Source organism: Calonectris borealis, chromosome 2 (assembly GCF_964195595.1).
Source record: "Calonectris borealis chromosome 2, bCalBor7.hap1.2, whole genome shotgun sequence".
Lineage (NCBI taxonomy): Eukaryota > Metazoa > Chordata > Aves > Procellariiformes > Procellariidae > Calonectris > Calonectris borealis.
The window spans coordinates 160275306-160288030 of NC_134313.1; the positions used below are offsets into that span (position 1 = coordinate 160275306).

General features: G+C 37.8%; 1 protein-coding gene across 3 annotated transcripts in view; it reads left to right on the forward strand.

The window, feature by feature from the left end:
• ESYT2 (extended synaptotagmin 2) overlaps positions 1 to 12725 on the forward strand; it is a 90045-nt gene that overhangs the window by 29850 nt on the left and 47470 nt on the right. For all 3 annotated transcript variants that reach the window (XM_075144122.1, XM_075144120.1, XM_075144121.1), the window contains exons 2-6: positions 1128 to 1169; positions 2530 to 2664; positions 4574 to 4650; positions 10535 to 10607; positions 11438 to 11527. In XM_075144122.1, the coding sequence (XP_075000223.1) occupies positions 1128 to 1169; positions 2530 to 2664; positions 4574 to 4650; positions 10535 to 10607; positions 11438 to 11527 (417 nt within the window). The remainder of the gene's footprint in view (positions 1 to 1127; positions 1170 to 2529; positions 2665 to 4573; positions 4651 to 10534; positions 10608 to 11437; positions 11528 to 12725) is intronic.

A 12725-nucleotide genomic window follows, 5' to 3' on the forward strand; every position in this document is an offset into this window, starting at 1 on the left:
AATTTAATAAAAACTAGACAAAGAAATCGTTAACGAGGCTTGCTTTCAAATCCAACTCGTTGAAAATTCAGTTAAAAAAGTATGTATTTAACTGACTGTTCACATTTGGAATATATGCATAATACAAATAACAGTAGGCACTGCTGTTAAAACTAGTGGTGCAATCTGTTATGCTATGAAGAGATTAAGACTTCACAATTCAGTTAAGTAGAGACATTGCTTCATGAAAGTCCGTATATGTAGGTCACAGTTTTTTAGTGTGTTCAAAGGCTCTTTGTGTTTCAGAAACGTGATCTGCATCTTGTTGTAGAAGCTATTTGTTTCTAAAGTAATGTTTGTTCACTCTGCTTCTACTGAACGGCTTCAGGTTTTTATCTCTTTTTTTTTTTGTGTGTGTGTGTGTATAAGATGTAAAGCTACCAATCGTGCTCCTCTTCCGTGTCTGGAAAACTGCATCTGTTCTTCCAGTGCTTAATTGATGTTTTCCTGTTGTGATGGGTACTTTTCATCCCGTGTATATACCATCATCCTTCTGTCTCTTACTGATTTCTGCAGTTGTTTAAGAAAAGAAATCACAAAAAATGTCTTTTGAAGGGCTTTTGGTGGAACTTAAATCCTTATTCCTGAGCTTCAGCTTCACTGATTAAATATTTCTAGCCATGATTTATTGATATTTCAAAAAATGTGGCATGAATGAAAGGAAGTAGAAGGCCATGACTCTGGCCGTCATGTGTGTCATGTTAAAAACCCCTGAAACGTAAGAGGTAAATTTGGTTGACACTAGCTGTTTCAGCTATGCTTGTTTTGTTTTGTTTTGTTTTGTTTTTTGTTCGTTTATGGTATTAAAGCAATACTTTATTCCAGCTGCCGCTATTAAATATATGCTTGGACTTGTAACTATGTAGTTCAGAAATCAGTTCATATTTTATCTGCTTGAATTCTAATATTCTTGTCAAGAAGGTTAACTGCTTAGTATGTTGTTCACTGTATACATAGCTCATAGGGAGATCCCTAAGCTTTCCTCTATTATAAATGACTGGACATGATTAACTAAAAAGTGTTCTGTATTTGTATTAATTTTTTTGTTTGATGTTTTTTTTTTTTTTTTTTTTTTTCCTTCCTTCAAGGTCCACTTTCCAGACACAGAGAGGGCAGAATGGCTCAACAAGGTAAGGGTAGTCATTAAAATCGCTTCCAAATGGGAAGGGGGAGGAGGGAAATCTGAGAGGAAATCTGAAAAACAGTGAGGCAAGAATCTGAGAATCATAGAATCATTAAGGTTGGAAAAGACCTCTAAGATCATCGTGTCCAACCGTCAACCCAACACCACCATGCCCACTACACCATGTCCCTAAGCACCTCATCTACATGTTTTTAAAATACTTCCAGGGATGGTGACTCCACCACTTCCCTGGGCAGCCTGTTCCAAGGCCTGACCACTCTTTCAGTAAAGAAATTTCTCCTAATGTCCAATCTAAACCTCCCCTGGCACAACTTGAGGCCATTTCCTCTCATCCTATCGCTTGTTACTTGGGAGAAGAGACCAACCCCCACCTCGCTACAACCTCCCTTCAGGTAGTTGTAGAGCGCGATGAGGTCTCCCCTCAGCCTCCTCTTCTCCAGGCTAAACAGTCCCAGCTCGCTCAGCCGCTCCTCATAAGACTTGTGCTCCAGGCCCTTCACCAGCTTCGTTGCCCTTCTCTGGACACGCTCCAGCACCTCCATGTCCTTCTTGTAGTGAGGGGCCCAGAACTGAACACAATATTTGAGGTGCGGCCTCACCAGTGCCGAGTACAGGGGCACGATCACCTCCCTGCTCCTGCTGGCCACACTATTTCTGATGCAGGCCAGGATGCTGTTGGCCTTCTTGGCCACCTGGGCACACTGCCGGCTCATGTTCAGCCGGCTGTCAGTCAGCACCCCCAGGTCCTTTTCCTCTGGGCAGCTTTCCAGCCACTCTTCCCCAAGCCTGTAGCGTTGCCTGGGGTTGTTGTGGCCGAAGTGCAGGACCCGGCACTTGGCCTTGTTGAACCTCATACAGTTGGCCTCGGCCCATCGATCCAGCCTGTCCAGGTCCCTCTGCAGAGCCTTCCTACCCTCGAGCAGATCAACACTCCCGCCCAACTTGGTGTCGTCTGCAAACTTACTGAGGGAGCACTCGATCCCCTCATCCAAATCATTGATAAAGATATTGAACAGGACCAGCCCCAGTACTGAGCCCTGGGGAACACCGCTCGTGACCGGCCGCCAACTGGATTTAACTCTGTTGACCACAACTCTTCAAGTGTATAAAGAGCACAGAAAGTTAAAACTACTCTGTTGTACAAATGTATAAAACACGCAAATTGAGAATTCCAGAAAGCTTTCCTGTATGTAAAAAGGAACCAGTTCTTATGTCTGTAATGAACTGTATACAAAACTTGTATGTTTAAAACTTTGTACAAAATTTCTTACATATACCTTAAAGAATATTTTTTAGTTATGTGTGAAGTTGTGTTCCGTGTAGATTTCTTTTTTTTTTTCCCCTAGACTGTAAAACAGATGTGGCCTTTTATTTGCCAATTTATTGAGAAACTCTTCCGGGAGACCATAGAACCAGCAGTAAGAGGAGCAAACAACCACCTCAGTACCTTCAGTTTTACAAAGATTGATATTGGTCATCAGGTCAGTGTCTGGTGAAGTTTTTCAAAGAGGCTCTGTCTTACATACCGTTTTCATGTAACCTGTTTAAATCTACACAAAAATATTTCTTGGTGACACTTGGTGGTAAGCCTAATTCTGGCTTGTGTTGTAATATTAAAATAAAAAACGTGTGTGGCTTTTTTACCAGAGGTTTCATTTTTATTTTTAAATTTTTTTTCCTGGGGTCTCTGCTTCAGAAATTTGCCTGAGAATTGGGAGAAGACTCAAAGTATAGTAACTCCTAGTCATGTGAAGAGCTCATAGCAATGTGATTTTAATACTATTCATGTAATGCTTTACATCAAGTGAGCAGGGACCGTAATCCTTTTCTTGTCAGATGATCCAAGTGCAATTACCTTTCTTGTTACAGACGAACTTTTAATCATGTTATGTAGGGAGTCCAATGACAAGGCTGCTGGCTCAGCCTTTCCGAAGGACTGCACATAACATAGTATCAAGGAGCAGATAGGTGTTTACCTTCTGTTTGGTCCCATGAAAGAAGGGGTCATAATATATAGGCTTTTCTGCAGGCATGTAAGAGCTGTTTGACCAGTCCAAGCTAAGAGTAAGTTACCTCTGCTTGCGCTTAAGTTCGGCGCTACTTACTCTTACCTGCATCGACCAGAACTGAATTTCTGTTGAGATGTAGCTTAACAGCTTTTTTGTGATGTTGTCTTTTGTGTTCCTCTTGCTTGTTATAAATGGGATTTTAAGTAAGGATTTAAAAATCTCCACACGAGCACCCCCTCTTCCCTCCTCTGAATGTTAGGAAAACTGAAGTTAAGTTTCAGGTGTGGTGGTGAGGAATTATTTTTCTCTCTTTGTGACTCTATTTCATGTATATTACAGTTCATTATATTTTACTGCACCTTTTGTGTGGTGTTTTTTGTTGTTTTGTTCTAAAAGTTGTAAATTCTTTTACACAGAGGCTCTGTCCTGCCCTAGATACACCTGTATTACAGACTGCAGAACAGCATTCCTTTTAAGCCATACTTACTTTAAGTAAGGTTTAAATTAGCTTCCACACCTCTGTATGCTTCTGCAGCTGGACTGAGTTATCTCGGACATGAGAAACTGCTATTCTTACTTTATATTGCAGCCTTGATTGAGTTGCATCCTGTGAGCTGCACAGCCCCAAACACAGTGGGAATCTTGACAGCAGTGAGATTTCCATTTTACTTGCATTACTAAAAAGGTGTAAATAGAAATATGGCAATTTTTCCAGAAAGTAAAAACTCAAATGTGACGGAGGTGATGCTTAGTAAGGTCATTGGTCATCCTTTCCCACCTAGTATCTGATGAACGTTTGAGTGTTGGGAATGTTTGATTGATATGTGTTGTTTCTGTTTGAGAGACAGAGGGAGGGGGAGAGGGAGAGCGTGAGCACAGGGGTTTAGAGAGATAGCACAGAGTGGTTGACACAACTTTTTGTGGGGAGTATGGATTGTTTTCCGTCCATTCCGACTAAATTCCACTTAAGGCAACTACATTTTTGTGAATTAAATTTAGCTTGTTGTTTTAGTTGCACAGAAAAGAATGCTTTGTCTGGGAGTGTTAGACATATACTAGTACAGAGAAATGAGATGTTTATTGGTGGGAGAGGGAAAGCTTGATATTAAATCTTTGGTAAATCTTGAAATCTAGTGGTGTACACCCAGGGTAATTGCCAGAAGTGTTGTGGTTAAGTGGAGCCTAGCAAGGTAATTTTTACCCTTGAAATAAAGTTTTGAGCTAAATTGATAGCTTTGCTTCACACCTTTTAATAACACTTATAGTAAATTCTTAACTTCAGTCATGAATGTGCGTATATTCACCTTTATTTTGAAGTCAAGAGTTTAATATGGTATAGTTCAGTAGAAGGATCTAACTTTTACTTGCTTCATTGTTTCAGCCTCTGCGGATAAATGGTGTAAAAGTGTACACTGAAAATGTGGACAAAAGGCAGATCATTTTGGATCTTCAAATCAGGTAAACTTCATTATCATATTACGATGGTGCGCGTGCTTTATAATACGTGCTTTGCTTGATTCGGCAGTTATGTTGGCCTGAAAGGAGAAGAATTGCTTCATCACGCAAATGTAGTTAGTTCTAATTGTGTATGAATGGAGGAAGGAACTGCATGCTGTAAATAGCATTTGTCTGAGGGAAACAGTATATCAACTCAGTGTGACTGCATCATTAAAGTAACGTTGGTTAATAAAAAAATACTTTCCAAAGCTAAAGCACTATCTTTGAATTTTTTTTCTAATGTATTAAAACTTTGCCATGAAGTTTAGTCTAGTCTAAAATTTAGGATATATGGGTATTTTTACTTTTCTCAGTTACTTATATTTTTTATAAACACCATGTTAGAAAAAGAGAATGATAGCTACCAAAGGATTTGTGCTCTTACCACTAACTGAAGTAAATCAATGTATTATATAATGCCAGAGCCACTGTGCTCCGCTGCTTCAGGTTTCTTTGCCCTTTCATCATGACCCCTTTTATATAGGTTTATAAATAGATCTACCCAACATTTCCTCAACACAATCTGCAGTTACAGAGTTTTTTGAAAGTTCAGTCAGTGAACCCAGCAACGTTTTTATATTTGACCATCATAGATACGTGTTTCAGTGACTGCTTTTGCCTGTTTGTAGCTTGTGGAAAGGTCGGATTTGTCAGTCACTGACGATCCAGCAAAGACCAGTCTTCTGGGTTTCTTGCTGCTTCCCTGGCAGTAACCAGAAGGGTAATCAGGCCTCTCAGCTTTTCTTTTTCAGAGTCACTTCTAAAGTTTGAACTTGGTTGTTCTTAATTTTGAATTATTTATCTAAATCTCAGCTATGTTGAAGACTCTGCTGCTTTGTCAAAGCTGGGCCCCAGAGTGATAAGAGAAGATGCTGCTGCATCCTTTCCTCTGTTTCAGAGGGGGATGAGGGCTACGTCTGTGAGCAGGGCCCAGTCTTTATTGAATTGAATCACTTTATTTCTGTAGGAAAAAGACAGCTTTCCAAACCAGGGATTGGTGTTGCTGGACAAAATACAGCAGGATTGTATCTTGAGAGCTTGTTGCCCTGGATGGATGCTGTTAGCCCTAATGGAGAAATTTTCTTCAGTTTTCTCTTTGTTGCCACTTTTGATAGCAGCTGTGAGAACAGCCTCACCTCTTCATACTTAATCCCTCAGGAAAACAGACTTGTCTGACCAGTATGGACACGTGCAAAGAAATTGGTTTTGAGAAGTTATTTTTGAGACATTTGAGGGGCCAAGTCTTCCAAGACCACTTCTTCCCTTTAAAGCAGAATTGTTCCCACAGGAGGAGAGGGTAAATCTAGTGTTTCTTTTTTCTTTTTTTTCTCCTGCTCATCTTCAATGAAGTAGGTTGGGACAGGTAAAGATAAAAAGGACAATAGGTTTGTACAAAAATTTCAGGAATAATGTCCTATTACCTAGACCTGAAAGAAATCTTCACCCATATGTCTCATTGCATTACATTGCAACCTACTTAGAGAAGTGATAGCAGCTGGAGTAGAATCCAGTCTAAAAGGCTGAAATAAATTCCTTAAAGTGGTTTAAATAACAATAATAGTGCTGAGTCAGCTAGGTGCCCATTTACCCCAACAGCCTGTCCCTACTGCCAGTGGCATAGGCTTCCAGGAACAAAATGGAAACAGGAGAGCTATGGAGTGACTATCATAGCTTCTAGCAATTAAGGCTTAGACAAAACCACTATCAAAAGCAGTCCTGTTTCATATTTAAGACTTGTCCTTGACACCTTCTCATTGGGAAAGGGCTCTTTTTCAAAGGCTTTTACTTATGCAAGTTTGAGACAGATGATGCAAGTTTAAGACAGATGGCACCCCCGTATCAATTGTTACTGTTTGATTTTTCTTTTTTTTTTTTTTTTTGGTGTGTTCTCTAAAAGTCCATCACTGGGATTGTTTCAGTAATAACAGGAAGGAAGAATAAGAGTCTCTGTAATAAATATTCTTGGCGTATTCGGATACAGAGTTATGTACTGATACCAACCCTAAACTATTTCTTAGGGAATCAACTTTAGTTCAGTTTTGCAAGGTTATAAAGAACAGCCTTACTGCTGGAGAAAAGTCTGTCCTTCGGAGTATTTATCCCTGTAGATTTTAATCTCCAGTTAAATTAGTTTGTTCTAATTTTAATTTATTTTTAAGTTTAAAGTTAGGAGCGTTCTATAAACCCTTCATTCTCTAAATACAGTTGAGAAGGAAAACAATCTCTCTAAACATTCGTAAGAATAGCTGTACAAAGCCAAGCCCTGTGGGGGGGTGTAGCAGGGTGGAGGGAAGGAAAGATTTTATTTTATTTATATTTTTAGGTTTTTTTAAGTACATTCATTCTTTTAATAATCTCCTTTTATCCTGTTGTTTCACCATTGTGGCTTCCTTTAGCCCTTTCTACTGTCAGTTTTTTGTTACAGGATATATGCATTTGCTTTGGACCTTCCATACAGTACATTTAAGTAGCTTCAATGAGTCTCCACAAGTATTTTTTGTATCTTCCTTGAGGTTTTTTTTGGTTTTGCTTTTACGTTTAATTGCAAAAGGAGTGTGTTTTGGTTTAGTTTTTATTGTTTCTGCAAGGATATCGAGTGCATTGTGATCATTGCTTCAGAGTGTTTTTCAGAACCTTTTGAAACAGGTCCTATGCATTGCTCAGGATCCAGTTAAGAACTTTACTCTTGTAAGCAGCTTTACTGGCTAATCCACAAAGCAGTCATTGGAAAATGTATTTAAAGATTCAATTTCAGGACCATGTTTGCAAAGGGAACCCTTTACATTTCTTTTACTTACTGTGAGCTTTATGTTAAAAAAATTGTCAAAACTCATGTTAAAATTTAAAAGTCCAGTTTCTGGTGACAAAGATGTGTGAGGGAAAGATTTTAACTACCTGAGCAAGTGAAGACAAAGTCTAAATAAATAGTTAATAAATATAAATCTTATAGTTGCTAAAATGCATGAAGGTAGTAAACACTTGGGGAAAATAAAAGGTTATGGATCTATAGAAAACAAGATAAACTCTGTCAAATTAAATGTTAACTATAGTAAAGAAAGCCAAAAAAGATTGAGATATTGAGGAAATACTTGTTAATAGCATACAACTGAGTTTTTTTCACCTTCTCATGACACAAAAAATAGAGGCACTAAAATAAAGTTTTAGGCTGCAGATTTAAACACATGGAAATATTTTTTCTCATGTGGCATACTTGAATGGAGAAAATCGCTACCATTGTACTGGCAGAAGACAGATGTAAAAATGGGGTCAAAAGACCTTCTAAAGACTTTCTGAAAAATAATGAAAATAGTCCAAAGTACAGAATCACAGATCATTGTAATCTGGGAAATATGTTTGTCCTATTCTTTGTTTTTCTTCTGGGTATCTTCTGTGGGCTACAATGACCACATATAGTATACTGTGCTTCTCATCTGATTCAGTACAGCTGTTATATTCTTACAAGACTGTCTTCATTAAACTGTAATCTATCTCAGTGATCTGTACATTACAGAGGTCATAAATATTTCTGAGATATTATGATCTGAATGTATAGAATTTGCTTACTAAATGAGTCTTCAAGTTGTATGTTATGTTACAGTGCAATTCTGTACAGCATTGACTGTTAATGGACCCAGCCAAATATCTTAAGGGATAAAACCACATTTAACTTTATTATAAGGTTAAAAGTTGCTGACTTATTACCCTCAAATGCAGTTTGTTACTATTTTTACTTCAATTTGTCATCATGTTATTATGGATTTTCAAATGAGCGTATTGCTTCCCAGTCTTCATAACACAAATAGTTCTGATGCTACAAAGTGCCAAGATTGAGGTTTCAGTTGCAGGTTTTAATTGACCTTGCTTCTCTGTGTCATGTTGTTATGCAATTATATATGTGTGTGTGTATTTATATATATATTTTTACTATCTCTATATATAGTTAGATAGGTAAAAATAGAAATTACATCGTTTTAAATTGTATATTAAAAATTATATACCTATTTTTAAATGGAACAGTCACACTACATTCTTTCCAGGAAAAGCAATGGTCACCTTGCTTTCACATAGACCCCTGTCATGTTGTCTCCCAGTTCCCCAAACTGGTCATTGTACCAAAATGATTCTGCATAGTGTTATCTTTTGAATAGTCCAAAATAAATTCCAGTGTTGGATATTTACAAGAATGTCTCGGTACTATTGTTTATTTCTGTTTAAGGGATTGATAAGATTTGCATTTGCTTGAAATCCCATAGACAGCACCATCACACACAGAGCATGGGAGGCTACAGATGATTTAAATAATGGATATCCTGAATGCAGCAACTCTCACCTTCGTTTTCTTTTGATAGTACCTTGTGGTCATCAGTTGTCAGGGGGGACGGGGCAGGGGTCCTGCTGTTCTGCTCTTACTGGGAGAGGAATTTATTTTATCTTGACTTGATCCTAAAATGGCCCCATGAGGAGAGCAACTCTGTTTTCTTCATAATTTCCCAGATGTTTCTGTAATAAGATTCCATCAGACTCCTAAACACGGCTGAGAAGTTTTTCGCTGTACAGGCTAGGTCTGAGGAACCTAATGTGAGGAAGCTTGGGCTCTAGTGGAGATTCTGGAACAGTATGTCCTGTAGAGGAAACAAATTTTCTCCCTCTCTCAGCAGAGTCTGGCTTTGTTTAAGCTGCCTTATCTCCTCCCTTAGTTCCTTCTTCCATTTTCTTTAACTGGGCAGTCTGTTCAGAAAGCTCTTCAGATTTCATTTGTCCTTTCATTATAACCCATATCTTCTTAGCCATCTCCTTGTCCAGCCAGTCTCTCCCTAACTATAGCTTGGTATTCAATCTTTTGGGTTTTGTTTTTAGCTCTCGTTCTGTAGAATTATTGACCAATTGCCTTGCTAAATCAGAGTCTCAAGCTTTCTTCCTAAATTCTTTATTGAGTCTCAGAATTAGTTTGTTTTCAGACTCAATGTGGCTCACAGCAGCAGCAGTTCTTGGAAAAGAGCTGCTCAACTTTGCTGCTACATGCTTGACCTGCATGGAGCTTCAGGAAAAGCAGCTGCTAACATCTGAGTCTGAGTTGTGTGCAAATAATCTTTTAGCTTTGTAGCATGGGCAAATAGATGGGGCTTTTTTTACCATCTACAAATCTATCTCTGAGATACAGGGCAGCATCTGCAAAATTTCGAGCCTTTGACTTTTTATCCCCAAAAATGGGATGCAAGAACTGTTCAGGGGAAAACTTGCATCGTTCTTAATACGTTATTTTCTAATTTGCTTCCTGCCCCCTTTCTCCCTTCAGAAAGGGTTCAGCTGTTCTTGGCTTAAACCTTGCTTGGTGGATCATCCAGCTCAGCATGCCCAGCTTATTAAATTTCTAAATTTAGTTTTTTGCAAGTCTCTGAATATTTCAGACAACTTTGAGTTTTAGCAAAATAACCATCTCTGTCTAGTGCTTCTCATGATTATATTAGATTTGGGAGAGTGGATTTGGGTACATGTACTATCAATGAGACCTATGTAGAGCTTTCCTGAAATGGAGTATGAATTCTGTGTCCATTATTTCCCAAAAGTAAGGCTATTTGCATGTTTTCTCTTACGTATGCTTGTGGACATGATAACATACCTCTGTATTAATTTGAGTGATTTTGATGGCAGTGGTGATGTTTTGAAGTGGATGTAATTCCTTTAACAGTCTTGACTTTGTTACATGTTGTAATGTTTTAACATGTATTTTTTGTGTATAGACTGAGATACAAAATATATTGTCATGACAGTGCAAAACAGAACTAACAGTGTATTGCGGTTTAGTCCATAAAAATGAAATGTATATTTTATTTTTTTGTTTTAGTTTTGTTGGAAACTGTGAAATTGATTTGGAGATCAAGAGATACTTCTGCAGAGCTGGTGTGAAAAGTATACAGGTGAAATTAATTTTTTTTTTCTTTCGATTTTGGTATCGAATCATCACTGAATTGTTATTTTTTGATGAAATAGTTTATAAGAAAGAACCAGTAATTGTGTGGTTTTGGTGCTTACTTTTTTTTCCTCAGTTGCATAATACTGATATTGCATAATAATTTCAGTAACATGACTTAGCTGAAAGGGTAAATTCCTTTCAGATGCAGAACTGTGTTAAATATATAACATTTTCTACTGGAAAAGATGGAGATAATTTCACATCAAGCCAATGTTCATGTGATGTGTAGATTTGTAAAGGGAACATGGAGCTTAAAATTTTGTTTTATTAATATTTCAGTGTTAGATACAATTATTAGTTCAGCTGCAATTATTATTGCCTTCTGATATTGTTTCTCAAATTTCCTCAACTTTCTGATAACGGATCTCTCTCTAAAATCAGGAAAATAGTACGCTTTTTTTTGTGTGTGTGTGTCTTGACATACCTATAAGCATTTACCTAGTTTTGTCCTAGTATCTGTGGATGCCATTGAATTGGTTTGTGCCACATTTGTTTACATTGAGCTGTATAAATAATTTACTTCATATTTTTAGCAAATTACTACTAACATGACACAGCATCATGTAGATGAATGTAATGAATTTGTAAGCCCAACTATTCAGTGCCTGTGTCAATTTTTTTGGATTTGGATGACATGTAAAGCTATATGTATAAAAATTCTTCAATAACCAAGAATTTAATGAATTAGAAATGTGAGTATTGCCAGTGAATAAATTTTATTTAAACCTTGAACTAAAGTCAATTCCATTGCCTTTTTTTCCTCCCATTCCACAGATCCATGGCACTATGAGGGTTATCCTGGAACCACTAATTGGAGACATGCCCCTAATTGGAGCACTATCCCTTTTTTTCCTTAGGAAACCTGTAAGTACTTTTATCTCTGTTTCTACTCTTTTTAGAGTGCTAATGACAGTAGTCAGAAAAGATGGAGCAAGAATTAAGCAGCAAAAGGAAAGAATTTGGAAAATTGCTACCATTTGGTTGAACTTTCCCAGAAAAATATTGGACAAATTTTATGAATACTAGAAGAAACCAAGATGAATAATAATTACCTTGGAATTATGAAGTCTGTTTTGTCAAAGCTGTCAAATTTTTCTTACAAGTCTTCTGGATAAGAGAAGATCAATAGATACCATCTAGGTTGTTTGTAAAAAAGGTTTGTTGCTGTTTCTCATGACAGTCTGCAGGTGAGCACGGTCTAAGTTAAAATTCCACAAGATGTGTGCAAGGTTATTTTGCAAACCGTGCTGGTGTTACCTCAAATTAAAATCAGAATGGGTGTATTGAGATTACCCACTACGATGATTGAAGTTTTTATCCTAGATATCTGGTGGGCAATTTCTATTACATTTACCAATGACCCAAGTATGAGAATGGATGAAGCACAGAGTGAGATGGAATTGGAATTCAAAATGATCATGACAGTAGCAAAAGTTGGAGGGGGAGAGGGTGTCATGTAATTCATTTGGAATATGTGCTAGGCCAAAGTGCACATTTGGGCAGGAATAATAGCGAAACAAAGGTAAGCCAACAAGGTCTTGCTGGTATGTGTAAACAAGAGGTTAACCCACAAGATGCGTTCGGTTTTAGGCACAGCACTTCAACAAAGATACTGATCAGTTGGAGGTGTCCAAAGTAGGGAGATGAGAATAAACTTGACCCTTGAGGACAGACCAAAAGAATTGGAATTGTTTAGTTTAGAGAAGATGGAGGAGAACATGTTCTTCAAAAACGTGAAAGGCTCTTACAGAAAAGAAACACGCAATCTATTCTGCATATCCATGGCAGATAGGATAACAAATAATTGCAGCAAGGAAGTTTCAGGCTGGACAAGGGGGATGAGGGAAGGCCTGAATGGTAGTGGTAGTGAAGCACTGCAATAGGCTGTCTGGAGATACTGTCAATCTCTGGCACTGATGTGTCTTAAGAACAGATTGGACCTGCATCCATTAGGATTGACGTAAGTATAACTCTTCCAGAACTATTCACACAGACGGGCTCTTGAGGTTGTATCCAACCTCGTGAGTCTTGTAGATGGTGAGATCCTGGGCATTTTAACTGG